This window comes from Copidosoma floridanum, unplaced genomic scaffold (assembly GCF_036245765.1).
Source record: "Copidosoma floridanum isolate Cflo_tuat_1 unplaced genomic scaffold, Cflo_Japanese_pri ptg000001l, whole genome shotgun sequence".
Lineage (NCBI taxonomy): Eukaryota > Metazoa > Arthropoda > Insecta > Hymenoptera > Encyrtidae > Copidosoma > Copidosoma floridanum.
In genome coordinates, this window is record NW_028321878.1 from 18,857,570 (window position 1) to 18,880,642 (window position 23,073).

General features: G+C 35.3%; 1 protein-coding gene across 2 annotated transcripts in view; it reads right to left on the reverse strand.

The window, feature by feature from the left end:
• MTA1-like (metastasis associated 1-like) overlaps positions 1-21,493 on the reverse strand; it is a 61,587-nt gene extending 40,094 nt beyond the window's left edge. For both annotated transcript variants that reach the window (XM_089592932.1, XM_089592928.1), the window contains exons 1-4: positions 20,338-21,493; positions 19,410-19,779; positions 7,255-7,322; positions 1,316-1,409 (exon numbers count right to left, since the gene is read on the reverse strand). In XM_089592932.1, the coding sequence (XP_089449058.1) occupies positions 1,316-1,409; positions 7,255-7,322; positions 19,410-19,506 (259 nt within the window). In that variant the 5' untranslated portion in view covers positions 19,507-19,779; positions 20,338-21,493. The remainder of the gene's footprint in view (positions 1-1,315; positions 1,410-7,254; positions 7,323-19,409; positions 19,780-20,337) is intronic.
• Between the last annotated feature and the right edge of the window lie 1,580 nt (positions 21,494-23,073).

The window sequence follows — 23,073 nt, forward strand, 5'->3', positions numbered from 1 at the left end:
TCACGTCACAACTCATGCTACTTTTAAATAATTTCATCACTATCAGAACAAGTTTCTTAGAATTACTTTATGATGATACAGCGAAAGCTGTACTACGAGCTTGTACTTTTTTACTTCACGGTGAAAAACAAGCCTTCGACCTTTTTTATAATTTTCAAAGATACCGAACAGCAGAGTTGTTTTTCAATTAAAAGCAAGTGTTTAAATTTATGTAAAAGGCTGAGCTTTTACGTGATAGGCACGGCTTGATAAATTTATCGTCAGAGTAAAAAGTGTAGCTTTAACACAAATCTAAATAATTAGGCTACAACAGTGTTCTAACAAATCATGGTATTAGTATATTTTTTGATGATCTAAAACTTTTCGATTTCAAAATTTATTTTTAAACAAGGTTTTAAATGTCAACTTTGTATCGAAATCGGCTGAAAACTACTTTTTTGTTATTATATTTTTTTCTTTTTACGTCATTAGGATTGTATTGTAAAAATGTATTGAACAAAAAAATTTTGCTTTAATAAGATCTACAAATTTTCTCAACCATTCATGTATGTAAAATGTAAGATGTCAAAGTTATAGTCAAATAGTAATTATTTTTGTATTTTTTTAGGTTTTCATCAATTTTTCAAGCATAAATACGGTTCTCGAAAATAAATAAAAATTTGTATTTTTCAGAGATATAGAATTTTTATTTTAAGGTCAAGCGTGTATGACTGACTTTCAGTTATATTCAAAAAAACACTCAGCTTTTGAAAATTTGCTTTTTGGCTATAGCGACATTAAAAAAAATTTTTTTTGGGTCTTTAAAAGTTGTTGAAAATTGTGTTTTATTGAGATCTACATTTTTTTCGACTGGATATGGATTTATAATCTTAGTCTAAGTTACATGCAAAATAGTACTGTCAGCTTGTAACGTGAAAACGAAGCTGCAAACCAAATTTAAGATCTATTGGGGGTAAACTTTAAAAGATAGTCGATTTACATGTCTTCTCAAGTTTATACATATATTTAGGTACTTTATGGGCATCACTTGGATAATCCCATATCACCTCATATTATGTTCAAAACTTGTTTCACACCAAAAATATACGATTTAGACATCGTTACACTTTTTGCTCTGATTAAAATACAAGCGAGTATAAGGCACTTTAGTGAAGCAGTCGTGCCAAATAACAATTCTTCATTTAGTTCTGGACTAAGTACTTCTCACCAACCGAGATAATACAAAAACGACACGTATCCAATTTAGACGGAAGAGAAAAGCAAAAAATAAAACTCAACATTATTAAAAATGATACAAGATATTAAAAAAACTCACATTGGTGCTTATCGGCAAGGACGATGAGAGGCGCTGGCAAGTCCCTCCGCCTGAAGAAGCACATGACTTTTGCTTCGACGTTTCCGCTGGCCGTCTGTAAAATCAATACAAAGTACTTTTTTTTTTTTTTTTTTTTTTTTTTGTTTAAGAGTAACATTTTTTGAATGATATTTTTAGTAACCACAGCCAAAAGAAAGAGGGGTGAGGGGTAATGAAGTGACAACATTCACAACATACTTTTCACTTGACTTACTATGGCAATTAAAAACCAGTGAAATTTTTCGGACATCTATCGGTGTCCACTAAAATACAGTGTACATTTAATTACTGCATTGACAGTGGCCGGATATTAACTAGGTTTCAGTGATATTTCACTTGTTTTAATTTAAAGGATATGTAAATACGCGAAAATTCGGTGTTTCGCAAGTAATAAGAGACAGCCCAACCAGCTCTTTACTTACACCACATAAACAAACAAGTGAGGGAAGACTCGCGACGGCTCTGATTTTTTGGTTGTAATTAACAATTTGCCCACCTTAGTATAAATTTGAGCTTTTTTTCTAGTAAACTGAGTAGTTCTTACCAACTTAAGTTGGCCAGCTCTTACTGCCCTAATCGGCGATCTAGCCGGCGATTAGACGATAAACTTGGTAACAACTGGGCAATACCTCAGTAGTGAATATGTATAGCGTGACTTAACCTCACACTGAATGTTAAATGAACGTAAAAAAAAAAATTATTTACACAGTTGATTAAGCAATAGTGATTCTCAAAAGTAATTAAACATTCAGTTTACAAAATTATTGAAAATGTGTACTCTGATTGTTAGTTATTACTGCACTGTTGCAGCTGTAGAGCTGTTGGTTGAAGGAAAGAGTGAGACAAACAGAGAGACTACACGAGCAGAAGACGGCACCGTACCTTGCCAAGCCTGTTGTCGAGTTTATCGTCAGCATATCGGAATATAATGTAGTAAAATAGGCCATAATTAGGTGTAGTCGATAAACTCGTCGATTGGCCATAATATCGTAATGCTGGCCAGAAATTGTAGTAAATTTCTACCAGGGCGCAACTAGAAGATAAATTGTACAGGTAACTATTCAACATACCAATTACTATTTCTTTGGCAGTATGTTATATTTTGGGTCCTTACACTTGTAACCATCGGTCATGTAACTACATAAAAATGTATACATTTTTTTTTGTTACGATGTAAGTTTAAAATTAGGCGCTCATAAATATCAAGCGCACTCGCGCATCAAGTAGGTAATTTTCTGGGAGCTTGTTACGCAGCACATCCCGTACCGTCGCCCGCGCCGCAGTCACCGAGCCTAACGCTAGCACTACATGGAAGAATCACAATATGTGACTTGAAGCGACTACCTGTCTCTTTCTCTGGCACATCGGTATCATAAACAAGGACAGCGAAGATTCATATGCCGCCCTAAAACCGAGGTCTCATGTTGCAGCTAGAAGAGAGACCTGACACTCTAACTTTGACTCCCTTGCTTGGAAGGCTACGAGGCCTCTCTTTCCAATCGAGTTTTTGTTAGCAGTCATTTGTTGCGCGCCTTACAACACTTTGTATAAATCTCTTTCTTCCTTTTAATTCATGCGTTGATTAATATCATTATTAACTATTTCATAATCTTCGGAAATACTTGAAACGAAAATGTTTCATAAAGAAATTGTTTGTCATAATTATAATCCTTTAGCGTCCTTATTGGCAAAACGGAGTAATTTTGTATAACCGACGTTCAATTTGGATTACTGTTATGGTCTTTAGAAAACGAGTTTAATGATAATATATAAATTAAACGTATAACTCAATGGTCTTTTTTTATCCCCAATTTCGATTTATAATTATTTGGGTTGTTTCTTCACCCTTCCGGGTTCGCTTGATCTGTTAAATCGAGTTAATAGTGACCAGCGACCTTCACCATTCCTCGGTGTTGTCCTCTCATGCCCCTTTTTGTTTAATAATCCTAGTGTGTGCGTTCAAAGGTAAGATATCGAACGTTACACACTCAAATGCGATAACTGCGATAAGAGTAAAGAATAAGTAAACAACAGAATGGAAGGAATATCAGCCGTCGTAGGAATAAGCAGAATAATGTTAAGGTAAATGTCCCTATCAAGGAATATTGTCCCTATGGCGGAACGATTTCTTATTTTTTGTACCAAAATTTTTATTGCTTATTTATAAGTTTACAAAAATTACAATAAATAGCTTAAAATATCTTTAAAACTTTTTTAAAAATTTTATCTGAATTCACCGATATGAGAAGTAAATAAAAAATAATTTAAGAATGTGCACTTTCTGCATCTAAAATTTATGAGGATAAGTGACACTTAGGGGAGACCAGGGCACGCAGAGCACTCTAACTTTATTGAGCTGTATTTCTTAAAGGAATGAGGATTAAAGTAGCTAAAAAATTGTGTTGTAAAAGTATGATACTTGTGGACCTAGCCTACAAGTTAAAAAATTATTGTACAACATTTAAAATTTAAAATAAAAAAAATTGCTCGTTCTCAAAAAGCTCTACTATGCCCCAGGGGTGGGGTACGGTGTGGTACGGGCTGGGGCATTCGTAGCGTGAAGGATACATAATAGTTAAAAGGTGTGTGCTATAGAAAAAAAAGTTAGGTAATTTATTTATTTATTTTCGAATCTTTCTTTACATTGTAAGTGAACTCATAACACTAAATCATGAACACATTAAATTTCTGTAATAAAATTTTTTGGCTTTTGAATATGTTATTCACTGCATTAAATCAAAGTAAATTATTAAATAAATTCTGTTCCTCTGGAAAATCAGTAGCAAAAAGGATTGGGCAGTCTAGAATCGATATATTATTCCGATTGCAAATAGTAGAATTCGCACTCTGATGTTCATTTAATTGTACTATTTTGTTAATATTTAAAGCTTTCAGTCAATTTCTTCGCGTGTTTTTTGTAGTCTTAACAGGTAAACTACCTAATGTTTACATTGTTCTACAAAAAACTTAACCTAAAAATCAGCTGTGTAACGCTCGCGCCAGCGCTCGCACTGCCGCGGCCAGGCTACGCTCTGCCCCAGCCAGATGCTACGCTGTGCCCCATATGACACGCTTGCTTGTTTTTGTTATAATTTTGTTGTTACTTATTTTCTAAAAAAATTAAAAAAAGGAAATTGTAGCTAACGAGTCCAGCTTTCAATTAAGCCCAATTGTAAAAATGTTGCTGTAATAGGCTATATTTAAACAGCCGTTGAAAATGATCATCCGATCAATGTAAATACTACAAATATAAAACTTTTTTTTAAATGAATAAATACTTATTATAATGCCTAAAAATATTTAAGGGAATTCAAGGGACATCAGTATAGGTGTTCAAAAAAAAAAAAAACCTGAAAATTATCATTAGTTTTCTTTTTATTTAAATGCCACGCAGACCCAGACTGCCACGATTACCCTGGTCTCCCCTACTATGAAGAGAGAGGATTTCTTTACCCATGCTGTAATAATTATAAAGCATTATATGAGCTCGGAGTTAAATTTTTTTGCATGTATGGAAGCTATACTTTCGATTTATATGTATAGTTTGATGAAAAACTAAATATTTTTATTAATTTTCGCATGTTCCGTTCCATGTTCATTGTCGGTCGAAATGTACATTAAAAGGAACAGCCAAAATAACGCGTTCCTCATTACCTGCGTGAACAAGACATCTTGTCCCCATCGTGAAGCACACTTTACTGGTCGTTATTATAACGTATTGAACAATTTTGCAGTGTTAAAAGTACTATTTGTTTGTTTAATAAGATCAGATTTGTCATTGCTCATCTTAAATTAATTGGTAAGTAATGTTAAATCACAATAACTTGAAAACATAAAACTTAACCTTAAAACTCTATTCAACATAAAGTATCACTTATTTATTTTAGATTCAAATATACAAAAATGGCAAACATGGGTGCCAAAAAAACAAAAAAAAAATTAGCAGAGCCTTTAAATTAAAACTCTCGTGAGATACAGTTGCATTTCGACGCTTCGTACGAAGACCAGCACAGTTTAGATTTTGCAATGTTATTTTAAACGGGAAAATCTGAACTGTACTGATCTTCGTGCAAAGCGTCAATGTAATATTGCACCTTAACTTGGTATTTTAGACCCCTACAAATTATTTTAAATAATCACACAAGAATTTCAAAAAATATCTTTCTCTCTTTTTCTCTTACTTTGTTTCAAACACTTCAAAATAATCCAACATACACGAAAGCAATAAATCTTTGGAAATGCTTAACAACATTTTTACACTGCCTGAAAAGTGTTTGCCAAAAAAAAAGGAAAAAATTAAAGGAAAAGTAAAATTTGTCGCTGCATGCAAATTTGATCCATGGTATAACATCTATAAACAAAAGGAAGATAAGGAAGCTGAATAAAAAAGATGCAAGAAAAGAAGAATGATTTAGTTGTTAAAAAAAACAGATATAGAAATCAAGGAGATCGAAATCAAAATATTAAAAAAAACAGGTGATGGAAAAAAAAATTGCAAGAAGAAAAAAAGTCTTAGAATGATACAAAGAACGAGTTAGACTTGCAAATTAAAGCTATTTTATTAAATATCAAACAAGAAAAACTGTAGATAGTTTATTATAATTTATTTGAATCTAAGATTTTATATTGAAATGTACTCAAACTAGAAATATTTTGATAAAAAAAAAATTTAACTAATATGAAAAGGAAATAAGAATAAACAATAATTTTAAGTAATAAAATGAAATAAATACGAAATTTATAAAATAAAAAGTAAATTATATATATTTCACCTTGGCTGACCCCCTCTCAGTTATTATTACCCTTAAATTATACATAAATAATTTGAAAGTTCTATATATATTCATTTCAAATCATGTTCCGTGATGGGGACAATGACTGCGGAACAGTGCTGCCTAACTACTGCAGACGTTCCGTTTAATGTACATTTTGATCACCTTCTTATTTATCACATAAATTTTTTAATTCTGCTTAAATTTTGATACAAAAAAGCAACCTACGTTCAAAAACAGATAACCCACCATTATTGATCGAAATTTTATGATTAAACGTTAAAAAAAATTTTTTATCTGTAATAAAGGTAAATCGATACCAAAATTCGTTCCGTGGTAGGGACATTTACCTTACGATACAATTTTTTGAAAACATCAGTCGGGATGTCAGGCATGTCCAACTGATATTTTTAAAAAAGAACAGTACATATCAAGCTATTCTTCTAATTCTCACTGATAGGGATAATTCACCCAATTACTTGAAATTTTCGACTGTGCTAAATTGTTTATTTTTCTGTTTTTCGATATAAATCGAAGTAGCTTAATTTTATTATTAAATGCAGCATCTTGTGCTATAAAAACAAATAATATTTTTCTGTCATATTACTTATTTTTTTACTTCAAATAATCATTTTAGTGTTGATATTATTTGATTTTATTACTGCGCATATTTATGAAATCAGCATTAGTTACTACACACCCAATTACTACACGGATATTTCCCATAAGGTTTTCATATTAAAGCCCAGATCTAATTACTGCAAACGACCTCGAAGCTTTATGAGTTGGATTCGTTTAAAGTTTATTTAAACTATGAAGTATTTCATGATGTAAAGTATAATTCTGGACTAAACGTTATTAATGTCCAAACGTGTGACTTTGTTTCAGCACATGAATCATCAAGTCTGTTTTTCTTATTTATTACTAACGAGAGTTTACATTAGGTTTAAGGGGTGACGATAAAAAAATGAATTTGATAGTTGAACTCGAAGTGATGTCCAGCATTCAAACTTGTTTTCGTGTCTATTACGTTAACTATGGAACCAAAGATCCCCTCCCCTAAAGCACTTTGGTTACTCCATTTAAACGATATTCCAATTTATTGTATAAATTTTAATATTAACATACCTTGTTTAGTTCCTCTATCCTTCGTATTTGGTACGGAGACGACGAGGATGTCTCAAAATAGACATAGTCTGTAACAGAACGAAAAAAATCATATGAAAAATGAATTTCGTTTCCCAATAATAATGTATGTTAAAGAAACTCTTATCTTAATTTTTATTAGCGAATTTTTTACTATAACGACTAGATGTAATTACTTTTGCATGTTTTATAGATAAATAAACAAATTAAGAAATAAACAACTCTGGTGTTCTGTTTTTTGTTTGAACTTCAAAAATATGTCACAAAAGTTCAAAAAATATGATGGGGCAAAACGACCATGAATTATTCAGTACAAGCCACTAAAGATAATTTTTTTCCGATTGTATTTATATACATTTTTATAACAATTTAACCTTAAGCAACACGCATCCAACTATAATTTTTTTTTTTATTTTACAGCTATTCTATAGAATTGTGCGTGTAACTACTTTACATATACATATATGCATATATAATATATATGCTATTTTTGTTGGCCAAAATCAATATTTCTGCGAGAACAAAAACAGTTAGTTGTTACTGTCAGCACTAAACTCCAGTGATTTCTATATATTGCATGCACTTTTAACTCTATAAAGTTGGTAGAATCGCTGAATCTGCAGTGATCATTTTGTACTACCTTCTTCCTATGAATGCGCTTCAATGAATTGAATAGTGTTGTCATAGTTGCAGAGCATTAGTGCATATAAAAATATCAGTTGTTATATTTTTACACAATAAATAAAGCTCTGCCAACAGTTCGATGAGCGTTGTGTAAGTCTGCAATACACGACATCTATCCGTGGTTCTCGTAAATACATTTCAGTAGCCTCAGAATGCCTAGAATGAGGTTTGATAAATAGAGGGGGGGGGGTTGGAATAGAATAATAACCTAAACCGCTAAGTAACTTTGTTAACGGATGTTTGAAGAATATTCAAGAAATTTGGTAATATTTAAATTGTTCGTTTTTCATATGGTTTTCCAGGATTGAAACCTTCCATTTTATAAGTTTTTCGAATTAAAAAATGATATATTTATCAGAAACTTAAAATTTCAGAGAAATATTCCGAGACATTTTTTATTTACAATCACCCCATAGAGATAAAACAAATTTCTGGGACATAATGTTTTTGAAATACAATGAGAGATGGTTTATGAAACCGTCTGCTGGTTCAGTTTTTCGATGGATGTAATCCTGAACAGTTATGCTGAAAATTTTGGGCCTAGCAAGTGGTCACCATTTAGAGTTATGCCAAAAAACCGAAAATTCGTGTTTGTATCTGATAGAGGCATAGTAAGTATATGAGATCATAGTTCCAGAAACCATTGAAAAACTTGGTTAGTTGTCTTGAAGAGACAGGATTCTGACAAGTAAGTAGTCAGGGACACTTTTTTCGGTATTGATAAAAATTCTACACTTCACGAAATTTTTGTTTATTTGCAAAAAAACGACAATAACCTATACAAGTATCAAAGGTGTCTGCTTCTTTATTAACAAAATTCATTTATATTTAATAAATATACAAAGTTCCTTCTTTAAATTTTTTGAAGAGTATTAAGATTAATGAATTTAAATAAATAACCATAGCATTTTTTTTACAAAATAGAAAATCGAAAGTCGGTAAATAATATGACATAATATATCCATACACGCATTTAGCGTAATTGTGAAGGCGGAAGCAGCCAAGTGTGCTGTATGTAACAGTAGTGGCGGTGGCAACTGATGACGTGTATGAGTGGTACGGTACGTGTGTGCTTTAGAGAGCAGGCGGGTGTAGTAGGACTGTAGGATCTGAGGTAGCCGAGTGCTGGGTACAGTTTCTATATATATATATATATATATGCGACGTGATACGCTACACTTACGATACTTGACCACTCTCTCCCACTGACAATAAGTACAACACACTGTGGCTTATACGCTCGAGAGGGAAGTATAGTATGCAGGTGTGGTGGTACTCTTTTTTCGAATTATGTTTGTTGAATACAAAACTTTTTCTGAATCGATTACAGGACTCCGCATCGAAATTAATAAAAATATAAGGTATATAAAACAATCAGATAGACTAGTGCGCTGAAATGCGAGATACTATTTCATTACTATGAAACGAATGCGTGAAGCCAGTGAAATAATCTCGTCTCGCTCGGATGATAATCATCACATCAAGAGTGAAATAACACACGAAAGCCATGCATAGGCTATTTTTGGACAATCATCTGTAAAATATCAACTTCTGATGCTTGCTTGTGCATCAAAAGGCGAACGCTCGCACGCAAAGTAATGACTTCAGGCGATAAAATTATTATCAACTATTATCGACTGCTATTGTAGATTCGCGAGAGAAGTTTGAGTGGTGGAAGATTACAAAGAAGTAAATGAATATTCTTTGACGATTAAAAAAATCGAATTCGGCTAAAAAAGGAATATTTGGAAACGACCCGTACTTTTGACTCTAGCAGAAGTAAGCATCAGGTCAATGTTGACTACGGTTGGCTTTACTTAGTCCCCTTCAGGGATTAGCTTCTAACTACGCTGAACGACAATTCCGGGAAAAAACCATTTACAAAACTTTTGGTATATCCAGGATACTCTTTTAGTTGAATAAGCAGGTTAAAAAAAAAAAAAAAAATCCGAAAATGCATTCACTAACAACCTTGACCATTAGGGCAGTGTTTCCTCTGTGACCAGCACGATACCTACTAAGTCAACGCCATTCCCTATAGTACTTAATAACATTTCCGGCGGTACCTTTTTTTTACTGTAGCTTTGTCATTGCCTGACCACGCAGTATCGATATTACGTTTTGGTGAGAAGTGAATTAATCGTTTTTAATACTTTTGAAAATTCGTCAACGAGTAAAAATAAACTTTGAAACGAGAACGTAGCATTTTTGATAAAAATGTCCTACTCATGGTTATGTAGCTGATAAAAGGTTGGAAAAGGAAAATCGAAATAGCGTCGCGCCGTACGTGCACGCATACGGCAGTGGCAGAGAGATAAAAAAAGAGGATACATTGAAACCGAATGAACGTAATAAAAGAGAGATAGCAAAGAGTGTCCGAGCTCAACTGATTCAGTGCGCAAGTGTATATATGTGTATGTCTTTTTATTCTTAATCTTTTCTTCCTCAAAATGCAGATACTTGGCGAGTATGATATATATAACGTATTGTATACGTAGAAAGGAATTTTTCGTCTATGTATTATGGTCTTTGGGGATATTGAAAACGATTAAGAATATCTTCTTTTGTTTGAAAATCACATACCCGCATCTATACATAAACATGCACTCGAACACGCATAATATTCCGGTTTAAGGCCATCTTACAATAGTATTCGTGAAAAATTTTCATTTACCATATTTGGTTATGGTATGATCAAACATATTTTTGAATGAAATCAACCTGTTAGAAATATTTCGTTTTACATTTTGTAATCGAGACAGTGAAATTGTGGGTTGAAATTTATAATATCTAAAACGGTACCATATTTTGCAAAACACGCTATTATAAATTGGGCCTGTAAGGCCATACAAAGACAGATTGTATATTATGTCACAACACTATGATTTTGCAGTAACATGAAAATTTGTAAAGAAAAATTGACATAGAGACATATGTAGCGTTAAAAGGGCACGTTGGACACCGCTAACCGACAGCTGTGTAGGGATAGAGGTTAGGTTGTCCCAAGGGTACAAAAGGCTGTGCAAAGGGGGGAACCATAGTATACATTCTATAGACACGCTTGACTCTCTGCAGGTGCCTGTGTTGAATGGTATTCCACGGCGTCGTTTGGACACGCAAATTTAAATAAGTGACAAAGTCACGTGACTACGAAATCATTACCATACAGTTTATGTTTATGTGCTTGTTAAGTCTCTCCAAAATGAAAAAAATAAATGATACAACTTTCAACGTACTATAAAACTACTCAGCATCATTTAACAATCAATTGTTAGTTACGACACATTATGCTTTAATTTTTCAAGACGCGAAATTTTGCGAAATAGACTTAATCATCTTACTTCACCAGGACTTGCTCTTTAGAACGAGCTCAAACGGGGTCTCTGCCCTGCTTACTCAACTTTGGATCGTTTTAATCATACCGTTTTTAGGACATTCTTAGATTGAGAGAATTGCAAATGTTTGGCTACTAAAGCACATGAATCAAGAAAGCAAAAAGGATCAAGAGAAAAAAGTACTTGTGGTGCGAGAGAAAATAAATATACAATAAGAGTGTTTATCAAGTATACACATATACAGTCTGTGCGAGCATGTTCGTCGCCTGTTCCATGGCTATATATGTTGAGATATGGTACTGCGCGTGGTACTGCGCATCTAACGGATATTTTGTGCGCACAGACTTTGGAGAAATAGGCAGGGAGCAGCAGTACAAATGAACGCGCAAACGAGAGAGAGAGAGAGAGAGAGAGGCAACCGTTTGGGGAGAAGAAAAAGGAAACGAAGAAGCGCAAATGGTGCAGTGAACAAAAAAAAAGGGGGGGGGGTAAAGAAGAGGTGGACGTCGACGTCGACGTGAGAGAGCAATAAAATGTTAAAGACGTGGAAGGAGCAATGTACCGATCACGAATTTGCAAAAACAGCAGGATCGCGATCATTGCATTTAAAAATGCGCATATAAAAGGTATACGTATATACACGTATTTAGGTTATACACATGAAAGCAGAAAAACATCAAGGTAGAGGAGAAATACGGTATAAGAACAATGAAAAATAAATAAATAACAAAAAAAATCAACAAAACAAAGCCGAAATAAATAACAAAGAAATGGCCAAAAAATGAACTAGTTTCCCTACACGGTAGACGCTGGTAGACGCATGGGACATACGTATAGGAGTGTGTGCGCTTATACTTAATATAATGTAGTCACCCGGCTAACTTTGAGGGTAACTTGGTCCCCTGATTGTATGAATATTTAAAAAAGTTTTTTTAAAATAGAACGTTTTTTTAAAACTAAAAGTAACAAAAGTGAGATACTTTGAAATAACTTGAGAACATTCAATAATTGGTTAATCAAACAAAAAAAGTTAAAGTTTTGTGGTTTCAAATTCCGTCGAAAAATATAAGTACGTCTATCACTGGTAGATAAAAAAAATGGTAATTGAATGTAGCTCCCTTGCGAAAACCTACGGAATGAAATATGTTTCATTCAATAGATTTTGATCTACTGAATCTAACGGTGTCTTTGTTTATACCCCAAGTGGAGCAAAATCTCGGGATATCTCAGCTCAAAGTTGAATTGTTTAACACGAGCTCAAATGGCAGAGCATCAAAATATCAGCTTCACAGGCATTTCCCAACTCACGATAAAAAACCTTAGCAGACATATTATGATGTACTTGTAGAAAAATCTCTGTTCTTCTCAATATGAAGCTGAAACTAGCAGACAAATTTCAGCAGCGATACCGTCAAATAACAAATTCTACTTGGATACCCTTAAAACTAGACTACGTACTTTCCTAATTTAGTATAATAAAGGAGTACCTGTCATAGTTTCAAGGGTCCTCGTGGTAGAATTTGTTATTTGACGGTATCACTGCTGCAATTTGTCTGCTAGTTTTAGCTTCATCTTCTCAATACTGTCATGTAAAATCCTGGTAATGGGGCATTTTCCAAAGATATTTCCCAAGAAAGACGTGAAAATCAGCTTTATGGTTAAAAATGACAAACGGTAGCAGAATATCAACACTGATGTACGTATATACGTATACATATACAAGTGAAACTCTCCTACTTGACTAGAGCAGTAGACAAGGGAGCTACCTTAATAGACTACTGAATATTCAAGTTTTTACTGGTATTTTTTTTAAGCCTCTGTTACGTCTAAGTTTTTTTTTATTAACGGTGTAGGTCATTTTTCGTGACGAGTTTCTTGTTTTTTTAACAAAGAATGTAAGAGAAAGTATTGCCCTCTTTTCATCGGATTTCTAAAAAGTAGTGAATCCAAAATCGAAATATATTTACTGAATTTTTTTTGTATACACTCATACGTACTTTAATAGCTGTAAGTAGAGTGCAAAAATACCCTAGATGGTGGTCAACACACTACTATTAATATAAAAAAAGCTACACGGGTAAGTGTATTACCGATATTTGTGCTCGCGCATAATATATTGGAAGAAGAGATATTAATTTTATATATTCAAGTGTAGTAGTAGTGGTACGATTCGCTAGATTCTATTCGGGATACAATTATACGATTTGCGGAGTGATTGCGGTTGAGTTGAATCTACAGGCTCAGGTTCGCCATAGTAAATGTATATCTATATTCTTCCCCTTTTGCGATTATGGCGATTAGGAGTTCCATTATCTACTGTATCGAGTCAGTGTTGCGTTTAGACGGCTAATTACTGTTAAGATTTAAAATAACGGTAAAAAACGCATCACAGATAATAGTACCCTTTTTACCCGTTTTTCCCTACACCGTTTTTTTGGAAAGAAGATTTTTACAGCACGTCATGCTGGAGAGTAGACGAAAATTTGATGTTTTTTATTAATCTTGTTTATCTTTCTAAAACTTGTATACATAATAGTTTAATACTGATACACGTCTTATTTTTACGATTTTTTACAAATTTGTTACTGAAGATCAATATTTCTATGGAATGTTGAAAGGTAACTTCTACCTTCCACGACTATCACATTAAAATAATTGCTCTCTGGTAAAAAAAATTCCTGAAGTTTAAAGAAATATGTATTTTACCAATTTTTATAGAGTTTTTGTCAGTTGTCAGTTATTATTTTTAATCCACTAAATCTCAAATTTCACTAGAGTGTATATTTTAGAACAATGAAAAAAAAAAAAAAAAAAAAATTAATGATCGTTCATTGCATCCCGAGCAACAACTACACTACTTTTAATCAACAGGTAGGTAGTAATTTTTATTAACTTTTTGTACAGTAAATATAACTAGTAGGTGTAAAAACGATCATGCGTTAATCAACAATATCGTAGGGCGCGTTCGAAGATTACTGTTTGTTACCTGGATCGTTCGTTCCAAAAATGTATACAAAAGGTTTGATGGGTTATGGAAACAACTTACTACCCGATCCATAACCAGTAAATTTTTTTTACTATTTTGGAATGAACAATCCAGGTGACGAATGGTAATTGTCGACCGCACCTGTAGTCTTCCGGCAATGAGTGATCATAATTATTTTTTTTTTTTCTATCTAAAAGTACCTACACACTGTAAGATAAAATTTGAGTCCTGGTGGGTTGAAAATAATGGGGTGACAACTGAGTAAAACACTGGCGAAATCCGTAAAAAAATACAGTAACTTTTAGGAATGTTTTATTTCAAAACTAAAGGGTGCATGCAGTTTTGTTTTTTTGTCCAAAATCTGCCAAAGAATGGCATGGAATCTGTTTTCAGCCAAAAAAAAACATCAACGCAATATTGAATAAAACTGTTATTAACAAAAGTGATTGACAAACGATTCAAGAAACACCTTTGTCTATTGTCATCAGGAATCAAAATGTATCAAACAAAAAAGGTGCATCTACAAACTTCAATCAGCCATGGATCCATAGGAGCAAAACCGGGATACTTTCGGAAATGGACGTTGGAAGCAAGTTCCAGTATCTGACAGCTGTTGTTTTGGCATCGCGTCACCATGCTCGTCATCATGGACGACGGAAACTATTGGCTTCAAGCATTTCATAAAAATGGACTTACTAAAAATAAATCTACTCCTCTTTTAGATAAAAATTTTCTGTATCGTACAAATAGCCACTGGTTTCGAAATCTCAATATTTAATTTTTCGCTTTAATTTTATAAGATAACGAGTTTAACTATCTTATTAGTGGAATACACAAGTATTCTAAATTTTACGCGAGGACATGACCATGCCCTATATTTTCTCAATGAAATAATATTCATACAAAAGTATTTATAAGTAAATTTTTACATAATACGGCTACCTAATTGATATAAATGGACAATGACCTACAGAATTCGTTAATCATGGACTACGTAAAATTCAAATGTAATGTCGTCAACAACTTTATGTTGAACATGTAAAATTTTAAAGTCGACAATACACGTTCCATCATGCTTGCTAAGAACCGGTAGTAAAGTGTCAAAATGTATTTTTATAATTTATTATCTCAGAAACAATCCACTTTTAAGTAATTTGCGATATATTTTCAATAAATGCACCAATAGTTAGGATTTTAGGATTTCAAACACATAATTATGAGAAGAAGTTCGAGAAGAAATTCATTATGCACCATCAAAATTTCCCCGGCGCAGTAGACATTTTTTCATGTATTGATAAAAAATTTCGACTACTAGATCAAGTAGCGCGGTATTATATAAGTCTAAATTCAGGTCCCTGAATTTTCATTATACATTTTTATACAGATGACTTTAAGACTGCCTTCAGTCCTCACATTTCATATTCATTAGATTTTTAAAAAGTTATTGCTATTCATCAGTTATATAATGATCACATTACATTTGATATAATGACATTTAGGAGTTTGGGTAATTGTGTCTGAAATGTGTTACTAATTTCTAAAAATTACATCGTGTTCTTGAGCACATAACACGTGTACATGAACTTTGTAGGCGAACTTTCGAGAAAAATATTTCTGAAATCGTATTATTCATTTACGGGAGAGATAATTTTACATTCTTCAATGGTCAGTATTGTGTGATGGAAATATGCTTCAAGACAAAAAAAAAACAAAAAACATCCATTTCGATAGCTCAACTTAACTCGCGAAGAAGATAATCGTATAAAAAAAAATATCAAGTCGAACGTAAACAAAGTCGCAAGACGCTCTTATGCTGAATGCACGGCAGCGAGTGTTACCTCTCTTTCACGCGGTGCGAAACTTTCCTACAAAATCGCATCTAAAGCTTGTTTAACTGAAAACCATAATCTGAATTCGGCACAGCTTTCCTCAAAATCCGGAACTCTAATGCAGTACAAACAATCTTTACGTTTTTGAAAATTTATAAAACACTTTTTTCAATGAAAAATTTTTTTTCATAAGGTAACGTTTCATCTGATACCATGTTTCCAAGTTATTATTGTCTATAAAAACTAGCTACTTTGAGAATGTTCGATAATATCAGCGGGGGGACAGGGGGGGCGAGGACCGGGGAGACATACGAAAATCTAATTGAGTTGCCAACTAAGGATAAAAAAATTGAGTACTCTGGACAGTCGTTGAATTTATGTATAGGTAATCAAAAATCCTTGAAGAAGTAGGGTAATTATAATGAGATATACAACATTTTTTGTTGATGTGGGATATTAAACGTATCAATAAGAAGGCGTTTAATAGTCAAAACTGCTATAATTTTGCGCGTCCACTATAAAAACTATCACGTCGAATACAACTACATTTTTCGTAACAGAAATGGCTGGGCGTTTTTGATATGTTCTTTTTAACACGGCGTCTTACTGGATTTCCAGACCACCACTCAAGCGAATGCTGCTCCATCGCCCCTGGCCTGAGCGTATTATCAGTACATCTATATATTCGACCAACATAAGTATGATTAATCATACATATGGAGCAGTCGTTGGCTCAGAGTACTATAGCCTCGGAAACATCGCTGCTCAAGGAATCGTCAGTTCGATCCTAGTCAGATCTTTAAGTCATTCCTGCCAACTTTGGCTCTGGATAAGAACTTACAACTTCACCAAGAACTCCACAGTGCATACATATTAGATTATCCAAAAATACATGTGTATCAAAACTTTGTGGATAATAAATGCAGAGCATGTGGAAAACGGTTAGTGATGTTTCAAATTTTGGGTAATTATTTGCAGCTTTAAAAACATTGATGAGGCGCCTGTGAGGGCTGATGGTCAAAGAATATATATAGAGATACCATGAAAATGTTCGATTTCTCAATTCCGAAAAGTGCGTTCGTATTCAGCTTGGCAGTACTCGTTGAAATTATATGCTCCGAAAAAATCAATAGCAAAATTAACTTTGAAAGTATAGTATGGAACAGAGTGTTTTATTGTAATATTCAAATATAGTGTAAATACTTTTTTCCTTTCGAGATAAAAAATATTCGAGTGAACATTAATGTGTCTTTCGATTACAATTTGTTATGAATTTTTGAAAGTATAAGAATTTTAATGGTGGATAGTTAAGTATAAAGGGTCATATCAAATTCGAAATCATAATTATACATAATTATAGGTACATTGATTTCTGCACATGATTTTAAGAAAATTCATCCTCTGCCGCTTATTAATACAAGCTATTAAGTACAACCAGCAGCAGAATACGTATAATATTATACTCATTTATCTTAAATGTTTCAATGAAGAGCCGCGAGTGAAGTTAAATTGTAAATTCACTAAAATTTTTTCTACGTTGAGAGATTCATATCATAAAATTTTTTTTAGAATGTTCTAGGTACATGACTTAGTTTTTTTATTATTAGTTTGATTAAAGCTATAAGACAAAATTTACTTTTTGTTTTTTGCGTTTGAGTAGGTATAACAACAATTTTTGTTTGCTTTTTGAACTTAACGGATTTCAACAGTTGATTTACAGTCTAATGTTCTTTATTTTGGGGATAAACATAATATCGATATAGCTACTAAACATATTTTTAGAAGTTTCAATTACACTTGGCTACTTCTCTATTACAATTTCGAATAATTTTGAATTTCCTTCTTTACTATAATTTTTGGATTGATTGTACCTTTGCTGCAACTTTATATTTTTCACTACTTTTGTTGAGACATTTGTCAAATTTGAAGATGACGTGACTAATGCAAGAATTTTACTTGCAGGGGTGGGAGTTGGTAAAGCTCGATTTTTGAAATAATGAACGCTCGAGTACAAATTCACGCACATCATCCATACACCCACGCGGAATCGGGGCAAGTCAACGGTAAGTACAACTTATGGTGCAGTGTATGCACATCACTGAGAGAGAGAGAGAGAGAGAAGTACATAAATATAAGCCAGGTAAGTAAGTATATACTTAAGGTGTGCAACTGCAACACCGGCCGTTGAGTATAAAGAAGGAGGAGGAAGAGGAGCAGTAGCGAAAGCTACAGCAGCGGTAGCAGCGGCATTGGCACAAGGTGTATACAGAGAGAAAGATAGCAAGGAAGCAAAAGAGAGAGAGAGAGAGAGAGAAAGAACGCGGTGTGCGGACATACGGACCGGCGAAAGAGCATAGAGCAAGCGGATGGACGGATGGTCGCCTGGTTGGCTGGCTCATACCTTTCATTTGCTCGTCGAGTCGGGGTGCGCGGCGATCGAGGGGGAAGAGCAGCATCACCACACCGGCAACGGGGGATCGCAGGGAGGAGCAGCAGTATAGGGTCGTCCAGCTATATGGAGCGAGAAAGAGAGGGAAAATGTATAACAGATGAAAAGGAGGAAAAGGAGGGAATGCAAGCGCGCCCGGCTAATGGAACGGGGGGAGGTGAGATATATACACTCATGCTGCTGGGCTAGCTCAGGGCTCAGACAGCCGAGCAGTAACGGCGTTACGAATGTTACGATTCACGTACACATTACCCATGCGTGTTGTTATATAGTATAATGTATATTATATATACGAGACACGCAAGGACGAAGATGAAGCGGAGCGAAACGATGGCTAGATAATCATGGTGATGCTTTTTGTTTAAACCTGTGAACACACCACTCTTTGCTAGTCATCCCGATGCCCAACTGATGCCTCAAACCTCTTTTATGTACATACAATCTGATGATTTGTATTTTGTTTATTTTTTTTGTTCTTAGACAAACAGTTTCAAGGTATATTTGGTATGAATGGAGGATGTCCAAAGCTTTGGGCTGGTTTTTAAAATTCTTTACTTCTCTATTCTATACTGAATTAATAAATAATGCTTGTGCAAACTTTTGAAGATGACAAGAGTGTACGTAACTTAATTCATCAAGTTTTTATAGTGTATATCGTGTATAACATGAACCCGTCACTCATTGTCTGAACTAATAATCAACAGGTACGTGTTAAAATCAAGAGCATCAGAGTTCTTAACATGGTTTGAATTAGTATAAATATCATAGAGAAATATGTGCAATATGTTTTGGTGTTTTTATCATATTCTATTTGCTTAAGTGTATTTAATATGAAAATATGTGTGTGAACTTACCTCCTACCCTATACATATTGGCCGTCATGTTGCTGGTGTCCTGATAGGCCCCCAGAGCAAAGTTGGCGTTTTCGTGGTATTCGGCCGGCATCGGCATTAAGGAAAATGAGCCTTTTGGATTTTTTTTCACATGTACACAGTACAAAATACAACTAAGCTTTTCTTCTTATATTTGGTTTCGGTTGAAAGTCTAAATACTCTCAACACAGCCTATTAAATTGACTTCCATTAAAATATTACTTTTTGACATCGCAGTGCTTTTTGATTATCAGCAGTCTTTCAAAGTTTACAGGACAAACTAGAGTAAGCATTAGTTTTCAAACCCTCTTACTAGTAAGCTAGGTTGACCAATTTAAGCGTACTATTGAGTCTGAAACACAAAATAGAGAGAATGTGGGTTACAACTAGTATAACAAAAATTGATGGTGTAAAATAATTACGTACACTAATAGTGATATTTAAAAATCAATTTGTTATTTTAAATAATTACGATACAAGTTTAAGATGTTTTATTGAAAATAATTTAATCGATGTGTTTGTTTTTAATAATTGTATGTTTCATGACTTAAAAAACGTTTCCGATGCATTGTTCATTTTGGTTAAATTATCACATTATTGTTTGCAATGTAATCATAAACAATAAATACACTGTATGCTCACGGTGCTTTAAGTGTAATGAAATAAAATAAAAGCAACACAACAAACCTAACCAATAACTTGAATGGTTTAGCATGCACATTGCGATTGCTCCAAAAACGTGCTAGACAGTGTATATCTGTATGTGAACATGTGTGAGCGTGTGTGTAATAGAACACAGGATACTGACCTGACCGCAGCTGTTCGCTATACCTAAGCGAACGCCACCCATAATAGTAAAAAAAAAAAAAAATTGCACAACAACCAAGAACCAAAAAAAAGATAAATTCACCTGATGGCAGTGAAGGAACCGAGGCTGGTGGAGGTATTCGCGCGCTGCCTCTTTGCCCGGATTACTCTTGTCCAATGCGGCAGCAGCACGTGCTCCCGGCGTCGTTGCTCGATCACCGAAACTCATCCTCGTCTGCGCGTCCCTCACTACCCTTTCACAGCGCGTTATTGCCGGCAGCAGCAACCCTCTGGACACTTTTTCTCCCTCTCTTTCGTTTTCTCACTACGGAAGCGGCGTTCTCTTGCTAAAATGCACCAACAGGAGTAGCTCACACGCACACACTCACGCACTAAAATGCACTCCGGCGACTCCAACCACTGATATGAGTACCGAAAAATAGCCTAATGTACTCGAGTTGTTCAAAAACCGAAGCACTCACTTTGTGGTGACGGCGACGTCGGCAGCAATTGCAACAGCAGCAGAAGCGGAGTCGGCGCGCTGGCGGCGGCAGCGCAGCGACACCGCCATTTTTGTGTGTGTTCCGAGTTCCGAGATAGAATGCTGATTGCTAATATATATATATAGGCATATGTGTGTGCGTGTAGAGTAGTAGTGGGTAACTGGGTAAGTGCCGTATAAGTGGTTGTGTTGGGCTATCACTGCAGCTATCGTGGCTATCGTGAGTGCCGTGCTATCAATTTGCTCGACTCAGCGAGACATCAGCAAGGCTCTGGCGCGCGCATGTTGCTTGGTACAGGAGTACAGGTACCTTATTAGTATAACGTAGGCCGAAGTTACTCCGCTCATTCTTCTCAAAAACGATACCAGGATTACATTAAATACGCGTAGGAATTCCAGAACTCGCACTCCTCTGGGTGAGGACAACCGTTGAAGATGGGGACGCACTCCACTCGGCAATCTTTCTCTCTCTTTCTCTCTCTCTCTTGGTTCGCCGGTTTCTCGCGATTCCTGAGAACCGTAGAGTTCTTAACCTGCACCAATGCGGCTCTTTTACATTCCAGGGTCCTTCAGGTCAGACTGACGGCAGACAAGAAGACGCGTACCGCGAAGAGCTCCGTTCACGGACTCCACGCACAACAGACTACAATACTACACTTGGGTACATGGTCGATTGCATATACCCGTCCCACATACAGTCATACACAGATCAGATCATATACTACTGCTGCAGACTGCACAAGTGCACAGTTTCTCACTATCCATAGACGTATGATTGTAGTTAGGTACGTACATAGCAATTGGCGGCGGCGGCGGCGACAGCGGACAGCGCGCATCACGACATCAGCGGCGGTGGCAGCAGCAGCTGCTTCTCTAAGGGCCTTTGCACGCAAATGCGATAAGAGAGAGGGATAAGGAAACAACAGGAATGAGGAAGCAAACGGAAAAAAGAGGAACAACAGTAGGAATAACGCATTGATGTACTATACTTTTTTGAAGATATTAGGCCGACAGCTCCGACTGTAATTGTATTCATGATGAAAAAATATACAAGGTGTGGCGTTCCGGACAGTGTCTATTCGGACACGTTCCGTGTATATTCCGTGAAATAGTTCGTGTACACTCCGTGTAGACAACATCTAGATGGCGTGCCTTTCCGTTATCTTCCGTAATCTTTCCGTAAAAATCGTTGTCTACAATACCTCACGTAGTTTCTAGTGGAAACAAAGCTCCGTATACTTCCGTGAGGAAAAAAAAAGTTGTCCCTATCAATCCGTGAAGGCAATACCAAGTCCGTAACGATCCGTAAGAGAAAAAACAAAGTTCGTAACGGTCCGTGAGGACAAAGCTAAGTACGTAACGGTCCGTGAAGACAAAGCCAAGTTCGTAACGGTCCGTGAGAGAAAAAACAAAGTTTTTTTTTTTTTTTTTTTTTTTTTATATTATAGTGCTCTACGTCCGGCTCCTTTTTAATAAGGGCACTACTATGGGCACTTAGCACTTGGGAAAGGGACAAGGAAAGGGATGGGAGGCCTCCCATCACTGGGAGGGGGGTAGGGGGAATTAGGCAAATTTGCTGCGAGAAGGTCGCCTAAACCCTCCTCGAGGAGCATTGCGTGGTGAAAAAGCACATGTGAAAGACACAGAGGTACTTTGCCCGTAAAAGTCGCACTGGCCGGGAATTGAACCACGGTCTCCCGCGTGCCAATCCACGACCTAGCCGACCGAGCCACCGCGCGCTCAAAAAAAAAAAAAAAAAAAAAAAAAAAAAACAAAGTTCGTAGTGGTCCGTGAGGACAAAGCCAAGTCCGTAATGGTCCGTGAGAGAAAAAACAAAGTTCGTAGTGGTCCGTGAGGACAAAGCCAAGTCCGTAATGGTCCGTGAGAGAAAAAACAAAGTTCGTAGTGGTCCGTGAGGACAAAGCCAAGTACGTAATGGTCCGTGAGTATAAAATTAAGTACGTAACGGTCCGTTACGGACTTGCCTTTGTCCTCACGGACCATTACGAACTTGGCTTTGTCCTCACGGACCGTTACGAACTTTGTTTTTTCTCTTACGGATCGTTACGGACTTGGTATTGCCTTCACGGATTGATAGGGACAACTTTTTTTTTCCTCACGGAAGTATACGGAGTTTTGTTTCCACTAGAAACTACGTGAGGTATTGTAGACAACGATTTTTACGGAAAGATTACGGAAGATAACGGAAAGGCACGCCATCTAGATGTTGTCTACACGGAGTGTATACGGACTATTTTACGGAGTATACACGGAACGCACGGAATATACACGGAACGTGTCCGAATAGACACTATCTGGCGTTCCGAGGTCTCATTT